General features: G+C 44.1%; 2 protein-coding genes across 3 annotated transcripts in view; one reads left to right on the top strand and one right to left on the bottom strand.

Annotated features, from left to right (window-relative positions):
• The window catches only part of FANCM (FA complementation group M), a 226,066-nt gene extending 223,072 nt beyond the window's left edge, over positions 1–2,994 (top strand). The window contains exon 23 of the mRNA XM_089657217.1: positions 2,702–2,994. Coding sequence (XP_089513343.1) covers positions 2,702–2,831 — 130 coding nt within the window. The 3' untranslated portion in view covers positions 2,832–2,994. The remainder of the gene's footprint in view (positions 1–2,701) is intronic.
• Positions 2,995–17,700: 14,706 nt separating this feature from the next.
• MIS18BP1 (MIS18 binding protein 1) overlaps positions 17,701–23,908 on the bottom strand; it is a 52,535-nt gene continuing 46,327 nt past the window's right edge. For both annotated transcript variants that reach the window (XM_089657211.1, XM_089657212.1), the window contains 2 exons: positions 20,807–20,861; positions 17,701–17,879 (listed from right to left, as the gene is read on the bottom strand). In XM_089657211.1, coding sequence (XP_089513337.1) covers positions 17,776–17,879; positions 20,807–20,861 — 159 coding nt within the window. In that variant the 3' untranslated portion in view covers positions 17,701–17,775. The remainder of the gene's footprint in view (positions 17,880–20,806; positions 20,862–23,908) is intronic.

Raw genomic sequence — 23,908 nt, 5'->3', positions numbered from 1 at the left:
AAAGGACTTTTTCATTGTTTGGTGTTTCATACATTTTGATGTAGTAATATTATATAGAAGCACATGTAATGTATAAGTGACTCCCTATTCGTATATGTTTTATCAATAATACGTGATATCCAGTTGTAGTTGTGCTGAGTATTTGTATTCGTATTTCTTGAGTGCAGCTATTGTTTCATTGTTTGTTTCATGGTTCACAATTTGTTTGGATTTTTTTTGGCACTTAGCGCAGCTACAGAAATTTCATATGGTTATAAACCCTTACATATCCCTGGTGAAGTGACCGGCCCCAGGTGATACACAGAGGTAAAACAAATCCTCCTAAATAAGTTGAACGGATGAAGAGAATAATGCAGATAAACAGGTACAAGTGCTGAATTTGTAAAGCCTGTCTGAGAGTTCAGAAAAAATGGGGCAAAGAGTTGAAATTAGATGCTGCAAAACTCTCAAGAGAGACCCCCACCTCTATACAACTACCAGGAACAGAGCTGAGGCTCTGTTCCCTGAGCTGAGCTCCCTCCCCTGTCACCATTTTTCTCTTGGTGTCAGGAAAACTTGTCAGAAGTGATTCATGCAGGTAACAGGAGAATGAAGGAGCAGAGAGAAATGACACTTAGGGCACTTAATTGAGATAAGCACACACCATGGAGGGATATGCTTTGTAAATATGTTTTGTCTGGGGGTATAGAACCACTTTGAAGTGAACTTCCACCCAATATTTCATGTTTGTCCCCATGTCTTTCTTCCTGCTGCCCCATTAATGTTTTATTTTTTTACACAAAGTTTTCATACCTTTATCTTGCCTGAAGTACTTCCTCTGATCATATCTGCCCGCCTGTTGGTTCCTGGGATATGTGTGTTAGGAATCTCAGGAATCAGTGGGCATCCCCCACTTCAAGCTTTGCCATACTTCCAAACTGGAAATGATGGAACGCCAGGCGGAGACTGGTAGCTATCTTCCTTTTGGGATGAATTGATTGACAGATTGTCATAGCAATGGGGCGGGAGCGTCCGCCAACACAGTCATTGCTATGGCAACCTTCAATACAAGGAATGCGCCGTGCCTTCTTCACTGCGCAGGCACAAGATCGGCAGGTGCATGCTGGGTAACCAGCAGCACCATTTCCCGGATAAATGTCCATGCAGGCTTCAGATGCCCACACTTAAGATGGAAACTTGCATAATCTACAGGGGCCAGTAAGTAATATTTTTGTTGAAATGGAAATCAAATGATTACAGGTACAGTTTATGCCGAATTGCATGGCATAAGCTGCCACGATCACTGGGGTGATATAAATAAATAAAAGACCGGAACTCTCCTTTAACACATTCCCTGCATTAAGGGGAAAAAATGTTGAGGTAACGGTATTGCCCCTCACCCGCCCCTTATACTCGAGTCCTCACTCAATCCAGCACATTGCCTGTCTGTAGCAGCTGTATTCTCTCTCCTCTCTCACAGGCTTTGCTGAGGCAGCAGGAGCTATTGGCTCCTACTGCTGTCAGTCAAATCTGTGACAGGGGCGGGGCTAAACCACTCTGTGTCTATGGATGCAGGCAGTGCAACTCAAGATCAATCCTGCATGAATGTCCGCATAGCAAGAGGCTTGCTATGGGGCTCACGAAAGGGAGGAGTGCCAGCAGGGGACCTGAGAAAAGGAGGTTTGGGTCCACTCTGTGCAATTTCATTGCACAAAGCAGTAAGTATAGCATTTGTATGGGCAGCACAGTGGCTAAATGGTTAGCACTTCCACCTGGCAGTACTAGGGTCGTTGGTTCGAATCCAAGCCACGGCACCACCTGCCTGGAATTTGCATGTTCTCCCTGGGCCTGCGTGGGTTTCCTCCAGGTATTCCAGTTTCCTCCCACACTCCAAAGACATGCTGGTAGGTTAATTGGCTCCTGTCTAAATTGGCCCTAGTATGTATGAATGTAAGTTAGGGACCTTAGATTGTACACCCCTTGAGGGTTAGGGACTGATGTGAATATACAATATATATGTGTGTGTAAAGCGCTGCGTAAATTGACGGCGCTATACAAGTACCTGAAATAAATGTTTTTATTTTTTTTTAAATAAAATGTACTTTACATTCATTTTATTTGTTAATGGCAAGCCAGAAGCATCTAACAAGTGCAGTGTGTTGGCAGACACCAAACTGCATGGTACTTCATGATTTTAAAGCTACACCTGCTGTATTTTTTGTGCTTTCCCATACATTTGGCTACCCATTGAAATGAATAGACTGTGATGAACGCACTACGCAGGAATGCACACAAACATGCATGTTCCGCTCTTTGTCTATTTAGAACTCAGACATTTGTCCAGTATAGAATTCCCAGCTCTTTCCTGCACCTGAGGAGCCACAGCTGAGGTGTACAGCCAGACATACAAGTAGATGGTTGGACATGGACATGTTGGCGCTTCTGTGCATCAGCATTTCCCCATGCCAGCTTCAGCTCACCAGGCGCAGGAAAGCTATGTGAATTTTACGTTGGATATATCAAATACCTGCATTCTTGTGCATGAGGCCTTCCCTACATGCGTATTGATTTGCTATTGGCAACCAAAAATAGTTATTTTCAGATGCTTTGAATGCGATGAGAAAAATGCTAATTAATACTTGGCAAACTGGCATGAAGACATTGTGTGGTGACCCCGGCCATAGTTCCAAGTTCTAAGGTGTACCTTTCCTTTATTCCACAGCTCTGTAGATGTGCTCTCCACCAAAGGACAAGTGAGCCGGCAGAAGGCCGAGGAGATCTACCGCTACCTTCATTATCACTTTGATCCACTAATGCAGCAGACTGGTGCCAAACGGAAACCCCACGTGTAGTCCAATCACTGACTCCTCCATGTTCCTTTATGTGCGAAGGAGACGTTATTGCAGGACAATGATTTCCAGTCCTCTGCACAAGCACTTTTTGTACATTGAGTCTGTTTTGTGTTATCTATTTTGTACATGCAGATAAAATAAATATTTTGGAGGATATTAATAATGCTGCCAAATGTGTGTGTTGAAGGATCTGACTATCCTTTGAGCTTACATATATATGAATTGGATGCATTTTGAAAGGGAGAATGTCACCAGCACACCGAGGATCACCAATATGGGTGCACGAGTTTTAATGAACGATCATATAGTTACAGCATGGCAATGTATCGAAGTCTGGCATGACCCCTTCATCAGGCATGTGAGACTTCAAACCATTGCCATGCTGTAACTATGGGATCGTTCATTGAAACTTTTGGACCCATATTGGTGATCCTCGGTGTGCTGGTGACATTCTCCCTTGCTGATTCTGTTCAGTTCCAGCCGACAGTCACTGCAGCACCTACTTATACACACCGCCATTTTTAATGTGTGCGTTTGGATTGTACACATGCCTTTTTAACCACATCCAATTTGTATGACGTGAAAGAACATTGCTATGCGGCCTGTTCACATAGGTCCAGGGCAACTGGTAGTGTGGATTCAGTGTGAATTAAGAGTCCTGTCAGTTTCCTGAGCAGTGCCATCCGACTCAGGAGCGAATTCAGGCCCATTGACTTCTACGGGAACTCTTCTGAATCGCATGTCTTTCAGCTTTGAACAGAATACAATCCTGACATAAACCACTGAACAACTACTTTGTCAATTATCTGTGAAAACAGAGAAGCACCTATGTGTGAATTTATTTTTTATAGTGTTGCATATTTTATAGAACAGAATTTATGGCTGCTTGTATCCTGTTGTGAAGACTTCACTTCTTGTTTTGGTTACAACACTTGTCACAGCAGAAAGAGAGTGGCTATCCCCAAAGGGGACATAGAAAACACTAAAACCTCAATTAGATTATGTGTTTCTCTTTGAAAATTCCCCCAAATGGGACCATGGGCAGGGATTCTTACCATTGCTTGTTTTATGCAGAGCACCTCCTATAATCCTCCCCACAAAGAAAATGTGTCTGAATATAGCTACAGTGTATCCATATAGACAAGGAGGACTGGACTCATTCAAGAAAACCAATATTCAGTCTTAAGTGAATTGAAGATGTCAAATTATTTTTTCATAATTACATATTCAAAAAAATGTTATTTTGAATTTGACACTCTACTGGATTGTTAGGGATCAGATGTCACCTGAAGTTCAGGATTGCTGCAACCCTGACAGCAGCTGAACCACATTCTGCACTCATCCTGGGTTCACATCTGTGTGGGTGGTGTCGCTGCAGATCCACACACAAATCCGTCAAGCCGCACTGGAAAATACAACCATACTGGCAACTGAGGTTCCTGTCTGTGCTGCGTTTTCAGAAGTGCAGGGACTTCTTCCCTGCGTGTCACGGGAGTCCATTCAAATTATTGAGCTCTCGTGCCCATGCAAACCGCTGCCCACACGGCTGCATAGATTTAGACTGGGAGATTGCTGCTTCATACCAACTGCCTGACCTCACCAGCCGACATAATTGCCTACACTGGAAGTGGTTCCTGCCAGGTGCTTTTATATAGAAACACAGTCAGGGGAAGTTGGTGAAGGCTTAATGACTCTTCTGGAGGTAGTTTTCTTAAGCACTTCCTGCACTTAATTCAAGGTAAGCCCTTTGAGCCGGTGTTAGTAACATTACTGAGAAGCTCTGGTGGTTCAGCTGGTGGCTGAGTTTTTTGGGCTGACCTGGCCATAGATAGAATTAAATTTGGCCATTCTCATTCAAGAGAAGCCAATTTAATGATCCACTTCTCACAAATGGGACCACTGGACCATTGTCCTCAGCATCCACAGCCAATTGACTGCATTGCTGAATGGTATTACGACAGCGGAGGATCCTCACTGTCAGAATACAAGAACACTGCGGGGAGGATTCACTATTCGCCTTGCTTGTATGGATGGTGGAATTTTTTTTTTTTTTTTTCTCCTATTGGCCCGCCGGGTAATAAAAAAAAAAAAAAATTGAGTGTATGGTGAGCATAACAGCTCTGGATACTGCTGGGATGGTGTCACTGCTCCAAGACTCACTCATACACAATACAATCAACTTCACCCAAAAAATTGTGTAATTTTTCTACATCCTCCATAATGCAATCAATTTGTATCCAATCATGTAGGATGCTGGACATTTGTTTACAATCTGCTGTTAGATATATAGGTGAATGTATAATGTGTGGTGAGCCTAAAACGACATGGCCATTGTCCCCTTCCCAGACAAACATACTCAGAACAAGTTAAAAAGGTATTTACAATGTGATTCATTAGAAGCTGTACGCTGAAAATAGGAGCGCAGTAGAGAGGTAACATTTAATAGGTGGGTGGCTGTGCTAACTTTTTCTCTACATTCTCCCCTTTTCAATTTCATGGCCGGTTCACACTAGGAATCGTCCATCAATAGCTGCACATTCCTCTGGCTCCATTCTACAGCCAAATGCAATTTCAAAGAGGAAAGTCTGAAATCACACCAAAGTATGGTACCTAAAAATCTCCACGGGCAACACTTTAAAAGCTTTTACAGGCTACCAGTTTAGATTTGCATAGGAGGTTTGGTTCTGATGTTTGAGGAGATACCTCATATGCTTGCAGGACTGATTGATACACTCGCCTTTTGTGCGTGAGCAGGGAGGGATGAGACATTTACATTTTTTTTTTATTTTACACTTTTTTTTTTTTTTTAATCACTTCTACTGATATCACAAGGGATGCACATCCCTTCTGATAGCTTGGACCATGACAGGACCTCTTTTTGAGGAGAGCTGTGGTCTACACCCCATAGCTCTCCTCTGGCCTCCAAAGCATCAGATCACACCAAGATTAATGTGATACGTTACTTGCTTAAGCCAGTAATGACTCGTGTACAGAAGACCAAAACCAGAAGTGATGAAATCCGTGTCACGTTCAGTTTGATGTCACACAGTGGGATGACATCTGTTCCTCTCACTGGGGCAGGGAGCCCAGTAAGGATGTGAGTAGCCTGTTCCTGATACCACAGGAGAGCCCAGTAACACCAACCCCCTTCTGTTACCTGTAAAAGTAATTTGAGCAGCCAAAGAGGATTACATTTACAACGAGCAGAATCCCCTAAAGGGGGGGAAAAAAAAAAAATTTATAGCAGCGATGACAGATCTTAACTACTTCCCATCCAGGGATGGCAGGATACGTCCTATGGAGGGGAAGGGTAATGAGTATGGAGGCTACAATTTCTAACCTCCTGAAAATGTCTCCAGGGAGCAATTCACATGAGATAGTAAAAAGAAGCATACACCAAAGTCAAAACCGATTTACTTCTTTCTTCATAAAAAGGCAGACAGAATACAGTGTGCCAATTTTTTTATTTTAAAAAGCCAACTCTCTGCCAATACAGAATTGCTTGCAGTGAGGATTGTCCTCTCACTTCAGCACAAGTGTGGGGACAATATAACAAAGTCCTGGAATTAAAGAAAACCTATGCATGGCCCTGAGCGGGAGATCGTTGTGAGATCTCCCAAACCCAGGCTCCCCCAGCGCCCAGGTAACAGGTCGTCATGACCTTCGGATAGCCAGGAAGGAGGAGGGGGACTTGTCTGCAGCCAGGTCCTGTGGGAATGCTCCTGCACCCGGTCTGTGTCCCATGAGCCCTCTATTCCCAGGAGGTGTGCGGGAGGAAGCTAGAGCTGAAGGGCAAAAAGTCCCTGATTGCTGGGGAACGGAGGACACTAGGTGCTCACATGACTGGCTGCAGCTACACGAGGAGGAGAGAGATACCGGCATAGGAGAGCATTTGCAGCACTGATCTCCCTTCTCCCCACTGTCTCCCTCACCCCACTAGATAGATTTATATGCTCTTGGTTAGAAATCAATGATTTATATGCTTCTGAAGTGAAGGAAAAGAGCTATATGGGTGAATGAGAGTGGCAGAAGATTATAAAATGTGATATTAAAAAAAACTTGTGAAGAAGCAAAATGTTGATGGACAAGATTGTGGGGGTGGCGCACACAGGGGGGCATGGCGACAACTGAGGGTCTTGGACACAAAGGGATGAAGGCTAAATAAAGAGACGATTTGAAAAGAATTTGAAATTCCTGAGGGGGGGAAAGAGGTAGACAGAGGAGAGGAGGTAAAAGAGAGGAAGGAAAAATATTTTCTTGGAGGAGTGGATATCTGAATACCTAAGATATCAGATATAAATTTAAATGAAAAACAAGGCAAAAAAAAAAAGGTGGTGGGACAAAGGCCCTGCAATCAAGTTCAATTAAAAAAAAAATATATTCCCGGGCAGGAAAAACAGACTTCAGAGAGGGAAAATGGAATGAATGAAAATAATTTTGGAAACCAGTAATGGAGAAGGCTCCTAATTATCCTTGGGACTACCTAATATTAGCCAAAATTTAGAAGAAGCAGACCTAGTGAAAACAGGTCCGCAAGAGAACTTAGAAGAGTAGGACACTCATCTGCCAACTAAATCAGAAATTGCTGGAATGTTTAAAGGTTTGGAAAAATCTATACAGCAGGAAATGGTGAAGTTACATAAAGATCTGGGGCAGGTGTTTAGAGTAGAGGAGACGGAAGAAAAAAAAATAAACAAACATGCCCAAGTGATCCAGTCCATAGGAAAACAAATGGTAGAAATGAAGAAAGAACATAGAAACCTGCTATATAAATTTGAAGATCAGGGAAATGGGCTTAGAAGAAGCAACTTAAGGATAAAAGGTTTTCCAGAGATCTCTCAAGGAGAAGATTTGATTGAGGGAAAAAAAAAATAGAGAAAATGTTAGTATAATGGACAGAGCTGCAGCGGAACTGTATAAAATAGATGGGGTGTACAGAATTGGGAGACTATCAAGAAGGCAGAAAAGGTAACCCGAGAGATGGTATTGTTCAATTCCATCACTACTGTGAGAAAGAAGAGATCTGGAAGAGGATGAAAGGAAGAGCAGCTATAAAATATGGTGAAATAAACTTAGTTTTTTGCAGATCTTGCTGCTGAGACATTAAGGGAAAAAAAAAAACTTTGAAACCATTGGTAGAACAAATGAGGAAGCAGAATGTTTGATACAGCTGGGGGTTCCCAGCATGTTTAATCGGTTGGAGAAATGGGCGTTCTGCCAAATTAAGGTTTCCTGAAGAATTGAGACCTCTGTGAGAGACTGGAGTTGCAATATATAGATATTCCTGGATGGGGTGTGGAGGAGGAAGAAAGCAGGAATATAGAAAGTGAAAGGTGGCAGGGAGCCCAAGAGCAAACTTGAAATCTGAGGGGGAGAGGAGGGTTTCCCTCTCTTTTTTTTTTTTTTTTATATCTCCCCTTTCTGTCCTCTTCTCCCTTGGAAGATGTCTGTCTTTCTTCTCTTTACCTCCAGAGAATAATTTTTTCTTCTTCTTCTCTTGAATATTCCTCCTCTTGGTTAAGCTGGCAGGACGCAGGGGGAGTGTAATTGGGTTGAGGTGGGCAGCTCAGAGCTTCACCTTAAAGTTGAATCAAGGGGACTTCGACCACAAATGATTCATAGGCTAATTAGTTCCCTAAAAAGGGAGGGGGGGACATAAAGGAGGGGGGATGGATAGATTTCTTACTATTTAGCTCTGCTAAATATTAAGAAATGTATCTGTCTGAAGAAAATCTAGAAACAAAGGGGAAGAAATGGAGGAAAGAGGAGAAGGGGGAAGATAGAGAAGAAAGGTAGAATGGAAGAGATTAATCCTTTAAAAATCCTAAATTTCTTCCCAAAGCTATTTAATTTTGTGGCTTATAATGTTAAAGAAATTCAGCACCGATTTTCTTCAGTGGTTTTTTTTGCAGGAGACACATTTAGAACGAGCAGCAAATGTGAAACTAAATTCCAGATATTATCCAATATGGTACTATGCAGATTCTCCAATAAAACGAGCCAAAGCAATAGGTTTTGCAAAGAACATTAGGTTTAATTTGGAAGACAGATTGGTAGATCCGGAAGGGAGATTTCTGTTCCTGAAGGGGAAATTACAGGATCAGGAGTGCACACTAGCAAATATCTATTGCCCAAATAAGAAACCGGAGGAGTTCCTAAAAAAAAAATACGCTTAGGAAATTATTGGATTTTAAGAAAGATCGCTTAATTGTGGCAGGAGATTTTAATCTTAGCACATGTGACATCATATCTGAGGATCCATGCAGAGGGATGGTAGTAGGTCTCTAATATAACCTTTTTTTTTTTTTTTTAAAGATTTCAATTATAACTTGTAGATATATGGAGAATTAAGCATATAAAGGATAGAGACTATACGTTTTATTCGCATGCACAAGAGATGTATTCAAGATTGGATTATATATTGTTGGACCAGCGCCTTGCTGAGTCTCTGGTAAAAGTAGAAAAGATATCAATATCGGATCATGCTCCTGTCACAATCAAATTATTATGGGGAAATGAACTGAACAGATTGATATCTCTTCTACTTTTACCAGAGACTCAGCAAGATAATTCAAGATGGCGGCAGGAGCAGACATGCAGTAGGAGCTCCTGCGCTCCTAGCCCCAATCCACTGCCATCCGGGCCACAGCAGACCCCAGCAGGGCCCCTAAGACACTCCCAGCCCAGCCCGACCACCAGGGAAGGCTTCTGGACCATTTCCCGGAACTCCAGGAATCACGGCCTACCCGCGCACCTGAAGCCGCGGCTGAGCCGCATCGCCAGACATCCGCCCGGACCGTCTCCGCTCTGCCCACCGGGTCCCGCCTGCCTGCCCAGGGCCCTCCCCATCAGCCCTGGGTCCTCGCTGATTACCCTGGACCACCAGGTACCGGCGCGGCCTCACAGTCTCCCTGGAGCCGTCCCTACTAGCTGAGGGACCACTCCAGACCGCCCGCATCCAGCCGCTGGCACCCTGCCACCACCTCAGGGCATCCAACACCCAGCGACCTTGCCTGGGAACTGCTTTGGGCCTCCCAGCACCCTGCGGGCTGCCCTGTACCCTGCAACAGCCGGCCCCAGACCAGGGACCTTTCCAGAATGCCGCCGCACCTCCACTACCTGCACCGAGAGGGTAAGCCTCCCCTTTGGGGCACCTACCACTGAACTGCCCAAACCCTATCCAATTCGGCAGAGCCAAGCCTCCCATGCGGCCTTACCACTCCCACCGACACAGGGCCCCCAGCACCCCCCAGTCGCTGGCTCACAACATCCACCTGCAGTGCTCACCTCACCCACGGACGCTGAGCCAGACTGCAACTAACCCACTCCACCTCCAGACGTCGGTCCCTTCATACACCACCTGATGCCAGGCCCTTCAGCACCATCAGCGCCTCCCAACGTCGAGGGCTCAGTGCCTGGCCCTCAACATTCGCCTGCTTACTTCGTTCACAGACGCTGAGCCTACTACAGCTGCCAACGCCTAGCCTACTCCACCTCCAGCCGTCAATCCATACCACCTCCTGACGACGACCCTTCCACTCCTCCCGACGTCGGGTCCTTCAGCACCCTCAGCGCCTCCCAACGCCAAGCCCTCAACACCTGGCCTCAACTTCTCCAGTCTCCGAGCCACCAGCATCACCAGATGCCGCGCCTACTGCACCCCAGACGTCGCGCCCTACGACCCCTCCACTCACCGAACCGCCGCACCCACAGACACCAACCTACTTCACCCGCAGACTACTACCAACCAGCTGCTATCCTTGCTGCCCTCCACTCTCCCTCTCCCCTTCCAGAAGAACTCAATAGTCTCCTCCACAGCACTACACATGCTCTGCTTCACCATCCTGGACCTGCACCCCCCTCACCTCCCACGGCGGCGGACACTTTGCTTTGCCATCCCTGACCAGCACCCCTTCACCCCCCTGACCTTTCCAGCACCCCACTCACCCCAACATGCTGCCCGCACTCCTCCATCCCTAAAACCACCTCCCTCTACCCACCCACCCCCACTAAGCAGCTCTATATTGCCCCCTTGCTTCTCCCCATTACAGCGCCCACCACCTCCTCCTGCTACTCCACTTCCCCACTGACCCACCTGCCACCATTTTCCTCCCGCTCCCATGCCACCTTCCTCACCCTCCTCCTCATATCAGCTGGGGACATCTCCCCAAACCCTGGCCCCTCACACCCCCCCCCCCCCCCCCCCTCTCACGCCAGCCAGCCGACGCAACTCCCTCAACCTCATACATGTACCCTCCTCCCCATACCTATCCCCTCTCTTGGTTACACTCCTGAATGCCCGTTCGGTTTGCAACAAACTTACCGCCATCCACAACCTCTTCATCTCCCGCTCCCTAAACCTCCTAGCACTCACCGAAACCTGGGTACAGGCCACCGACTCCACTTCCCCTGCGGCACTCACCTATGGAGGTCTCATCTGGACCCATTCGCCAAGACTGAGCGATCGCAGAGGTGGTGGTGTCGGCCTGCTCCTTTCACCGGTGAGCACCTTCCAGGTCCTCCCTAACCCTTCCTCTCTATCCTTCCCCCTCCTTTGAGGCGCACTGCATCCAACTCTTCTCACCCACCCCCCTAAGGATCGCAGTGATCAACAGACCCCCTGAGTCCATACCCCACTTCCTGGACAACTTCACCGCCTGACTCCCCTTCTTCCTCTCCTCTGAGCTACCAACCATCATCCTCAGGGACTTCAACATTCCCATCAACGACAACAACCCGGCCACTTCCCAATTCCTCCACCCAACCTCCTCCTTCGCACTCACACAGCAGACGCAATCCTCCACCCACATAGGAGGGAACACCCTGGACCTAGTCTTCTCCCACCTCTGTACCCTCAACCAGTACTCTAACACCCCCTTCCCTCTCTCTGACCACCACCTCATCACATTCTCCATCTCCCCTTCCCCCAACTCTCCCCCCCCCCTCCCCCCAAAAACGCCAAACCATCACTAGCCGCAACCTGAACCCGGCCTCCCTCCACTCAGCCGCCAACCGCCTACACGACAGCATCCTCCCACTGTCATGTCCTGACATAGCCACCACCTTGTACAACGACTCACTTTCAGCTGCCCTAGACTCTCTGGCACCCCTAACCACACGCATCATCAAACCCAGGCCGCTTCAACCATGGCAGAATGACAGCACTAAACGCCTCAAACGCCGCAGTCGCGCACTGGAGAGACTGGCGCAAAACCAGGTCCCCTCACGCATTCTCCCTCTACAAATCTGCCTTCCTCACTTACACCTCCTCCCTCCACACCGCCAAGCAGGCCTACTTTGTTAACCTAATCAACACCCTCTCCTCCTGCCCTCGCCGACTCTTCTCCACCTTCAACTCCCTGCTCTCTCTCCCCCCCCCCCCCCCTCCACTCAGTACCTCACTCACCGCCCACGAGATTGCCACCCATTTCTGTAACAAGATTGACACTATCCGTAAGGACATTGTCAACTCGCAATCTACCTCCCCACCCCTTCTCCCCCCCCTCCGCTGCCCTCACAACCGCACTGCCCTCCACCTCTCCCAAGGCCCCACCCACCCTAACCCCCCCTGCACTCCCTCAGCCCTGTCACTACTGAGGAAATAGTCAAGGTCCTCTCAGAAGCCAGCCTCACTACCCGCCCCCTGGACCCCATCCCCTCTCAACTCCTCCAGTCACCCCCCTCTTCCCTCATCCGCTCCCTCACCCACATCTTCAATCTCTCCCTCTCTACTGGCGCATTCCCCTCCCCCCTAAAGCATGCACATATCACCCCCATCCTCAAAAAGCCCTCCCTGGATCCCGCGAACCCCAATAACCTCAGACCCATCTCCCTGCTACCACTCACCTCCAAGCTCCTTGAGCGCATAGTCTACGATCGCTTAAGCGCCCACCTTATTGACAATAACCTACTTGACCCATTACAGTCCGGCTTCCGTTCCCTACACTCCACTGAAACTGCCCTCCTCAAAATCACTAACAACCTACTAAACGCCAAAGGCGACTACTCTATCCTTCTCCTGGACCTCTCTGCGGCCTTCGACACAGTCGACCACCCCCTCCTCAATAAACTACTCTCCCTTGGCATCAGAGATACCGCTCTCTCCTGGTTCTCATCCTACCTATCCCGACGCTCCTTCAGCGTCACCTACAATGGTACCACCTCCCCCTCCCTCTCTATTGGGGTCCCCCAAGGCTCTGTCCTTGGACCCCTTCTCTTCTCCATCTACACCTCCTCCCTGGGCACACTCCCATGGCTTCAATTGTCACCTCTATGCTGACGACACCCAAATCTACCTCTCCACCCCTCTCCTCACCCCCACTATCTCCGCCCGCATCACTCACCTCCTAAACAACATCTCAGACTGGATGTCGCTCCATTTCCTCAAGCTTAACCTCTCCAAAACCGAACTCCTCGTCTTTCCCCCTGCGCCCACACACACCCCCCCCCCCCCCCCCCCCCCCAGCCTATCCATCACCACCACCACTATCATTCCCACCCCGCAAGCCAAAGTCCTTGGCGTCATTCTTGACTGGAACCTCTCCTTCCTCCCTCATGTCAAATCACTTGCAAACACCTGCAGGCTCCATCTCCGCAATATTGCCAAGATACGTGCCTTCCTCACCCCAGACACCACCAAACTTCTTGTACACTCCCTCATCTCACGCCTTGACTACTGCAACTCTCTTCTCATTGGCCTACCCAAGTGCAGGCTCTCCCCGCTCCAGACCATCCTGAACTCAGCGGCCAGACTCATCCACCTCACCACCCGCTCCACCTCTGCCACCCCCTCCACTGGCTCCCGATTGCCCAACGCATCAAATTTAAACTTCTAATCCTGACCTACAAAGCCGTTCATAACACTGCCCCTGACTACCTTACCAACTTGATCCCCAAGTACCACCCTACCCATACCCTTCGCTCCTCACAGGACCTCCTTCTATCCTGCTCCCTGGTCTCCTCCCATGCAGGACTTCTCCAGGTCCTCCCCTATCCTCTGGAACTCACTGCCCCAATCCATCCGACTGTCACCTTCCCTCCCCACATTCAGGCGCTCCCTCAAAACCCATCTCTTCAGGGAAGCCTACCCCACCCTCACCTAACGGCCATCCTCCCTCATTCCTCCCACCACTTCATTCCCCTCAGCCACTTCCTATTGTGGCACTACCCCCTCCCTCCTAGATTGTAAGCTTGAAAGAGTAGGGCCCTCTTACCCCTCGTACGCCGTCTGTTTTTGTTGTACTGTGCCATGTATTGTCCCCCCTATTGTACAGCGCTGAGCAAACCCTTTGGGGCTATATAAACTCGAGGTAATAATAATAATTAATAATAAATAAAAATTAATAATAAATAAAAATAAAAATAATAAAAATAAAAATAATAAAAATAAAAATAATAAAAATAAAAATAATAAAAATAAAAATAATAAAAATAAAAATAATAAAAATAAAAATAAAAATAAAAATAAAAATAAAAATAAAAATAATAATAAAAATAAAAATAATAAAAATAAAAATAATAAAAATAAAAATAATAAAAATAAAAATAATAAAAATAAAAATAAAAATAATAAAAATAAAAATAATAAAAATAAAAATAATAAAAATAAAAATAATAAAAATAAAAATAATAAAAATAAAAATAATAAAAATAAAAATAATAAAAATAAAAATAATAAAAATAATAAAAATAAAAATAAAAAAAATAAAAATAATAAAAATAAAAAATAATAAAAATAAAAATAATAAAAATAAAAATAATAAAAATAAAAATAATAAAAATAAAAATAATAAAAATAAAAATAAAAATAAAAATAATAAAAATAATAAAAATAAAAATAATAAAAATAATAATAATAAAAATAATAAAAATAAAAATAATAAAAATAAAAATAATAAAAATAAAAATAATAATAATAAAAATAATAATAATAAAAATAATAAAAATAAAAATAAAAATAATAATAATAAAAATAATAATAATAAAAATAATAATAATAAAAATAATAATAATAAAAATAATAATAATAAAAATAATAATAATAAAAATAATAATAATAAAAATAATAATAATAAAAATAATAATAATAAAAATAATAATAATAAAAATAATAATAATAAAAATAATAATAATAAAAATAATAATAATAAAAATAATAATAATAATAATAATAATAAAGGGAAATTGTGGAGGTTAAAACGAGACACTTCTCCAGAATCAAGAGACGGACCAAAAGATTAAAAAAGAGCAATTTTTTAAAGGAAAATGATTCGGGGAAGTGTCTGTGGCAACAGTGTGGGAGGCTCAAAGCCTATATTAGAGGTATCCTGATAGCGACTGGAGCAAAAAAAAAAAAGAGGGAAAGAAGAGAAAAAATAAATATGCTTCTTAAGGAACTCTGAGTTAGAGCAGAAACATAAACAGAGTAACAAAAGAGACCATGCAGAGGGTAATAAACAAAAAGAATAATTAAACACTCTTATCTTCCAGAAAGTTATTTAATAAAATGATATGTGAGAGATATAGATGGGGAGATGGGCCAGGAAAATATTTAATGAGGGCTCAGAGGAAAAAGCAATCCAGGAATTATACAGAGAAAATAAGACAAAGGCAAATTAGTGTATTCAACTAATGATATAGCTAAAGTGTTTACTATAATAAGCTATATAATATTCCCCATAGTATTCTTTAAAGATGACGTAGGAAAAATAGAAAAAAAAAGACAGACATATTTAAAAGAAGCAGGAAAACCGAAATTAAGTGAGGAACAATTAAAATCTTTGGAATCAGAAATAACGCAGGAAGAAAAGAGGAACCTCATAATCCTCGCATGGAATGCAGGCCCTGCACTGTACTTTGAGCTCATCCTGCAAGTACTGGCCAGAGAATTTAAGAGACGAGGCTTTGGGGAGCAGTCCTACAGACAAAAGGGATCCGTCCAAAGTAAGGTAAGGGTATGAACCTCAGGCCTAACCCCTAGACCAGGGGTGGCCAACTGCGGCCCTCCAGCAGTTGTAGAACTACAAGTCCCATGAGGCATTGCAAAACTGACAGTTACAAACATGACTCCCAAAGGCAGAGGCATGATGGTACTTGTAGTTCACCAACAGCTGGCAGGCCACAGTTGCCCACCCCTGCCCTAGACTAATAAAAAAGGTAGAATAGGCAAAAGACTACAAACAGGGACTGTTCTCCACATCACATGAGCCTGGAGTCCAGCAGAATAGTCAGAAAACTCTTCCCATGAGTTGAGGATGCAGCTTGTAAAGGGGTTCCCTGTGACCCTTTTCTGTGCTGGTTACTTTTTACCAGATCAACACATGGGAGGGTAACAGATGTGATTCTTTGTGAGGCTCTAAAAATCACATCTAACTCAATAAGAAAATTAACAGCAAATGTTATACAGCCACAAGTTATACAGTTCCCAACCCCGCACAACCACCACCAAGGACCAAGATTCCGAGCCCCGCACAGCTGCCGCCCTGGACCAAGGCTCCCAACCTCGTACAACCGCCACCAAGGACCAAGAAAAATGTCAGAAGAATGGGCTCAAACCACATGTGAATTGTATAGGAATGTGGTGAAAAATTCCTGTGCAATTCATAGTGTGATCCTAGGCTAATACACTCATGTCACCCTGCTCTGCACATGCTCAGTTACGCTCTATTTTTCAGCACTATGCCAAATTTGTAGAGGCTGATCTGCAGCCAGGCTAAAGATGTACTGCTGCTCAGGGCAGCATCAAAATAGCAGCCTCCAGCAGGAAGAGACAGGAACAGCGATGGAGGCAATTTAGCAAGAAACCTACATTCCACAATAATAATTCTGCTACCAAAATTAGTGTTTGCTGTAAAGAACTTTTTTAAAAAATCACATTATGGATAAAGAATCACTTTAAATACTTTGATTTGCCTGTGTCGTGGTATTTACCACATTATAGATTCTTCCCCTCAAAGAAACCAAATATGTGGCGTACTCAGGACTGCCAAATATTCATTCATTTCCCATAGGAGCTGCTCTGTGCAAAACCTTTACACAAAGAAGGCAAGTAGAACATGTTTGCTATTTACAATAGGTTTCCTTTCCATCTCAAAAGGTTTCTCTTTCTGCGATGAGGCTGGTCAAACCACCATCAAATCCACCCTCCTAAGACCTGGGGCAGGTGAAGTCTCCCCCCTCCTGCTGGCAGCCAGCATGCTTCACAAGGAGATTCTCCCTCACATCCCCAAAAGAGAATTAACAGTCCACATTAAAATGGAAAGCTATGTAGGATGGTAGTGATGTATTTTTGCTTGGCGTCTTAACCAGCTATATAGTTTGACTCTCAATGCAACTTCCCAAAAACAGGAAGACCTTCTCTAAAAATAAATAAGAAACTATAATGGCAATGTTTTTATCTGGCTGTTTTTGGCTCTAGTCTTATCTGAAATCACAATGATGTTGCCGCTCTTGATTTGAAAACTCATTCAAGGTCATTTTACGCATAGTATTGAAGCTAGGGTTAACCAGGGAACTGGAATTTTTAATAGAGAGCAGCAGATCGGTCATCTGGGAAGGTTTCCTTGACTGGGACCTGTTTCCCAGAAAGAACACTTTCCCCATTATTCTACTCATGTCAGCTCTTCTTATACTCCCTAAACATGATGTAGGGGGGCACACCACAGACATTATCCAGCTCTGGGTCTAGTTGTTCTCCTCTAACAAGGTTCAGTGTGTAAATGTATACAGCAAACTATTACAAAGGCTTGCAGTAACCTGTTCCAGAAGGTTGCCCAGCAAGCGGCAGCTTCAACCTTCGATCTCTTCCAAGGCACATATCTCATGGCTGTAGCCTGGCCTTCCAATGACAGAAAATAAAAATGCGTTTACATTCAGTATAAACATAATTTAATAAATGGCATACAGCATAAACATTTAATAAATGGCAAACAGCAAGTTTCTAGGTCTACTCAGAACAGGAGCTAGAAAAATAATAATCTTTTTCCTCTTCATCTGAGGACCCCTCATCTTTCTTGAACAGTTTTCCAATCACTGAGGTGTCTCTGGAGCCTGAATGTGGGGAAGAGGACCAAAAACAGTTGTGAGATCAGGTATGACAGAATAGGCACGCTAGGTCCCCCATATACATTTTTATTACACAGAGATAAAGTAGCATACCAGAGGCTTTTTTTTTTTTTTTTTTTTAAATAAGAGGAATACAAAAATATGCTGCAAATGACTGATTCATGGCTGGCCGCTTGCCATTCTAAATACATCTTAGTATACCAGTCCTTCTCTACAACACAGCAGCTACACAGCCGATGAGAGAGGAGGTCCAAGTGGGCGGTCTTATGTCCGTTAAAGGGCTTCAGCCTCCATCAGACTATTTTGTCTGGAGATGCCTCTGGCCTCAAGTACGAAACAAGGGGCAAATCTTGGCTTTGGCAGTTTTTTTTATTTTTTTTTCCAGGAGCCCATTTCGATCAGCTCAATATCCTGTCAGTATGGGACAAACTTCATGAATGCTTCAATCTGATGCATCTGAAGAGCTATGGTGTAAAGCTGGGTATAGGGGACTAGATCAAAAAGGCATTTATCATTTTTCCTAGCACTTGCATGCTGGCCCAACTAGGAGGACTTTCCAACATCCTGTGGGATTCTAGATGGGAACAAGGAGATGGGCATTACCTATACCTGTGCCATGTCAAAGACTAAACCAAGTACTCCAGATGTTGAGTTGGATCCAAGGCAAACTCCTGAGCAAGGCCAACTAAACCTTTTCAAGACCTGTATAGTCTGCTGGACATTAGTATCAGCCAATTACCCACTGAAGAGCAGGTTGTCCAAGTGCCCCACAATTGTTGATATACCGGGTCCTTAAGAAGTACCGGAGCCAACATCTTGTTAAAACACGCTGGGGATTGTAGACAGGCCAAATAATGCAAAAAAACAATAATGGGGATCATCCACTGTGAACTGTAGAAATTGTTACTGAACCCAGAAAATCAGGATGTATAGGTAGGCATCCTGATATTCACTGCAGCTAGGAAGTCCACCTGATGAAGCGAATAAGTGATCAGGTGGATTCCAGCCTGAATTTCTGACCTTTCAGGAACTTGTTGAGATCTTTGAGGTCCAGAATAGGCTAGACTCCATTTGGCTTTGGAATTGTGAACAGGCTGTAATAGTAGCCATGACACCTCTCCCCCTCTGGTTTCCCATTGGCTCATTGCACCTGTACCAATGTTTTCTGGGCCACAAAGAAAACTGCTCTTTGCGGATCCAAGGATACCCTTCAGTGCATAAAGTGGGGAGGAAAAAAAAGCAATGAAACTTCTGGTGGTAACCACTGGACACCACGCTGCAGACCCAGTCATCTATAGTTTCTGGATCTAAGCGGCTGTAAAGGCCAATAGACATTCCCCTCCCCCACAAGTGGTGGTACCCCTTCACACTGAGGAGGCTTTACCAGAACCAGTGGACTTGATGGCCCAGTTATTCTCTTGAAACAGGAAAGTAAGATTTGTTTGGAGTCAGAGGCTTATTGCTTACTAAAGTTACTCCTTTTGGATTCCAAAAGGCAGCACTGATTTCTAACCTGTCATTTTTTCTTTTAAGGGTAAGGCAGGCCATTTCTTTCCTGCAACCACGGGTCAGTGTTGACAAGGGAATCCCTCCCGCCAAGCAATTGTGTTCTCCCGGTGGGGGGAGCCGTCCCTGCTGGCAGAATACAGTGATTCTTGCGTCTATAACCGTCACTAGCAATAATTGCATGTAAAATCCAGCAGGCTGGTTGTACCCAGGTTGATCAATTGATCAACTTTGGTACATTCAGTTTGCCCATACAATGTTCGAATCCTGCTGAACCGGCCGAGATTCTAACCTTCTATGGCATGAGTGTGCTTTTACCAACAGTCAAGTGAAGGTATCCAAGGAGGGTCAAAACAAGCATTCACCTCTTATCCATGGTCTCTTTGAAGACCAGGGCCATCAGTGTCTTGTTCATATAGGAAATGGCCTGTTCAACAGCTTGAGAATCCCATTTCTTTTAGAATTGCTCCTCTATAGAGAACTAATAGGCAAAACACTTAGGTGAAAAACACCTCCAGGTGAATCCAATCTGCATACATAGCTTTCTGCAAGCGAGAGCACACTGAAAAAGATGGGGCTTTTGGCAGCTTCCGGGACCCAAAACCAGTGATTTTAGGGACAAAGCTTCCTGGCAGATGTGGTGCACGCTAATCTGAAGTTACTGCTCCAGGAATCCTATCTGTGGGTTTTTGAAGTTACTGCTCCAGGAATCCTATCTGTGGGTTTTTGTGTCTAAGACAGCCCACCACCTTAAGATTCCCCCTAGAAAGACTCCTCCACAGAGGATTCCTGTACCTCAACAGCTTCATCCTCTTCTAACGGGTTCCAAACCCAACACCCCTCCCCCCCCCAAAACCGCCTCATCATCCCCCAAAAGGAGAAGAAAGGAAGGAGAGCACCCACATTCACATCCCAGGTGTTCCAGACCAGTGAAAACTGAGAACCAATTATGCAACCCAGATACAGCTGCAGAAAATTCCTCTGACACAAAGGACATGGAGAACTGTGCGCCCCCAAAACAATAAAAATGGGCCTCCACTGCCATATGTTGCTCCAGAGAAGCTGCCCAAGTCACCCCCTCACAGGAAAAACTGTTAGGGAAGACTACCACATACTCCATTAATATCAGAGGTAAAACAAGAGTGGTCTTCACGCATCATGGCCAGGCCTTCGGGGACTCAACTCCTCTACAGAGGGATGACTGTCCTGGACCTGTATAGCACACTGTCAGCGATGTCAAATGCATTCTACCCCAGAGATCACTGCCAGCAGGAACCAGCATCAGCCAGCAATAATACAGGCCATCCTCACTATCCCGTGCAAGTTCACTTTGAAACAGAAGTGTTAAAAAGACAAAAAAAACAAAAATCTAGTACAATCAACTCCTCATTTATAGCAATAATTACCTCTCTCCAATGATGTTACTCTTCGCGATGTAGGAGTTGCTTGGAACTTGCCTCTCTAACAGGGAATAAAAAAAAAAAAAAAAAAAAAAAAAAAAAGGCACGATTTATAATATAGGACATCATAACATCCTGCCAAATATTCATTACAAGATGGCATAATTAAAGAGGACAATGACACAACTTTGGAAATTGGTTGTATGGATTTATTCACAGATTAAATATTCTGAATTGGCAAAGAGCTCCCTACAGCCCTGGCCAAAAGTTTTTAAAATGACACAAATTGCAAAGTCCCTGTTTGTTTTTCTGGGGTGGGGGGGAGGGGGGGGTTAAGTTCATTTTCATAACAAAAACATTCCCACTGCATTTCAGCCCTGCCACAAAAGGACCAGCTGACAGGTCAGTGATTCTCTTGTTAACAGGTGTCAGAGTTGATGAGGACAAGGATGGAGATCACTCTGTCATGCTGATCGAGTTAGAATAACAGACTGGAAGTTTTAAAAAGGAGGGTGGTGCTTGAAATCATTGTTCTTCCTCTGTTAACTATGGTTACCTGCAAGGAACCACATGCAGTCATCATTGCTTTGCACAAAAAGGGATACACAGGGAAGGATATTGCTGCTACCAGGATTGTACCTAAATCAACCACTTATCGAATCATCAAGAACTTTAAGAAGAGACGTTCAATTGTTGTGAAGGAGGCTTCAGGGCACCCAAAAGTATCTAGCAAGCAGCAGGACCATCTCCTAAAGTTGATTCAGCTGAGGTATCAGGGTATAGAGCTTGCTCAGGAATGGCAACAGGCCAATATGAGTGCATCTGCACAGTGTGAAGACTTTTGGAGGATGGCCTGGTGTCAAGAAGCCACTTCTCCCCAGGAAAAACATCAGGGATAGACTGATATTCTGCAAAAGGTACAGGGATTGGACTGCTGGGGACTAAGGTAAAGTTATTTTCTCTGATAAATTCTCTTTCCGATTATTTGGGACAGCCAATGAAAACCTTGTCTGGAGAAGAAAATGTGAACGCTACCATCAGTCTTGTGTCATGCCAACAGTAAAGCATCCTGAGATCATTCATATGTTGAGTTGCTTCTCAGGCAAAATTGTGAGTGAGCCCACTCCCTTGGCTAAGAACACAGCCATGAATAGAGAATGGTACAAAAACATTTCTCCGAGAGCAACTTCTCCCAACCCTCCAAGAACAGTTTGGTGATGAACAATGCCTTTTCCAGCACGATGGAGCACCTTGCCATAAGGCAAAAGTGATAACTAAATGGTTTGGGGGAACAAAAGCATTGAAATTTTGGGTCCATGGCCAGGAAACTCCCCAGACTTTAATCCCATTGAGAACTTGTTTTCAATCCTCAAGAGGCGGGTGAACAAAAAAACCCAACAAATTGCAACAAACTCCAAGCATTGATTATGCAAGAATGGGCTGCTATCAGTCAGGATGTGGCCCAGAAGTTGATTGATCCTGTCTTCTCCAATCCTCCCTGGCATGCTGTCAGTCTTTTTACACAATGCAGAAGATTAACCCCTTAGGTTCCACAGTTCTTGGTCACATGTCTTACTAAGGCCCTTCTCCCTTGATTGCTCAGTTTGGCTGGGAGACCAGCTCTTGGAAGAAGTCTGGGACAACCAGGACTCTATTTGAAGATTATGGAGGCCACTGTGCTCTTGGGAACCTTCAGTGCAGCAGACATTTTTTGTAGCCTTCCTCAGATCTGTGCCTTGTAATAATCCTGTCTGAGCTCTGCAGGCAGTTCCTTTGACCTCATGGCTTTTGCTCTGATACACTATGCATTGTCAGCTGCAAAGCCTTTTATAGACAGATGTGTACCTTTCCAAATCATGTCCAATCAATTTAATTTACCACAGGTGGACTCCAATCATGGTGCAGAAACATCTCAGCAATGATCAAGAGAAATGGGAGGCACCAAAGCTAAATGTCAAAGTGTTTTTGCAAAGGGTGTGAATACTTTGCAAATGTATGAAAAAGGAAAAAAAACTGAATTATCACATTGGCATAACATTTCTAAAATTCTGTTTTCACTTTGTCTTCATGGGGTACTGAGTGTAGTTTAATGAGGGGAAAGAAAAAAAAAAAAAAAAATTGAAACCACTGTAGTATCTATACATAGCAAAGCATATGTTAATCTCATGTGTGTATAAGGCGCCTTTGCATTACATTGCGGTGTAAGCTGGCCATACAATTTGTTTTTAATTTTTTTTTTATGTTCAGCCCCCTGGCTGGACAAAACAATAAAACAGACAGGTGGTGGATGAATGAATCCCCCTAAAACATTTTTTTCGGACAGCAGCTCCTGCTTACTGACAAAATACACTAATCAGTTGCTGCAGCAACTGAGTGAGAATAACTTATCCGTTTCACAGAAACCAATTGGACAATCTATTTCTATCAACCAGGGATGGCCGGCTTTACAGTAGCTAAAAATTGGTCTAAAAAGGCCCTTGCTCATTTATCTCCTACATAAGGCTGGCCATACAATATATAATTTTTCTTAGATTTACCAAAACCAAATAGGAAGTCAAACTGAAACACTTTCAAATTCTTATGCAAAAATCAGACAGACCCTTGTACTATATACTTGAAGGTAAATCTAAAAGGAAATTGAATAAGAAAATTGTATAATGTGCAATGGCATCTTTTTTTTTTTTTTTTTTTTTTTTTTTTTTTACACGAAATGTTGGATTGATCACATTCCCTTTTAGCAATATTTATCTGGACCTGTATTTAAGCCCCGTACACATGGGCCGAATATCAGGCAGTATCAGTCAGTTCAACAGAAGATCCACATTAAGCTCAGGTGTACGGCAGCCGGTCCAGTTTCTGTCGAAGGGGCATGACTGAAAAAGGTCTGCTGATTGGCTTTCGATCATTGGCTGAGAGCGCTGACCAGGGTGCTGTGGCAGGGGGGGGGGGGCAGTCTCCCTGTCAGAACACAATAGCACAGCAGGGGAGGTCACAGTATCATACAATTGCTTGTGCTAGTACAGCAATCTGTCTTTTTTTCGTTCAGCCCAGCCAAAACTTAGTGTGTAGGAGGCTTTAGTGTCCCGAGAGTTACTATTCATCTGAACA

The sequence above is a fragment of the Staurois parvus genome, unplaced genomic scaffold (assembly GCF_062004578.1).
Source record: "Staurois parvus isolate SC_StPar_1 unplaced genomic scaffold, SC_StPar_1.0 ptg000978l, whole genome shotgun sequence".
NCBI classification, from domain to species: Eukaryota; Metazoa; Chordata; class Amphibia; order Anura; family Ranidae; genus Staurois; species Staurois parvus.
The sequence above is the reverse complement of the archived record's forward strand: the minus strand, read 5'-3'. Positions and strand labels throughout refer to the sequence as shown.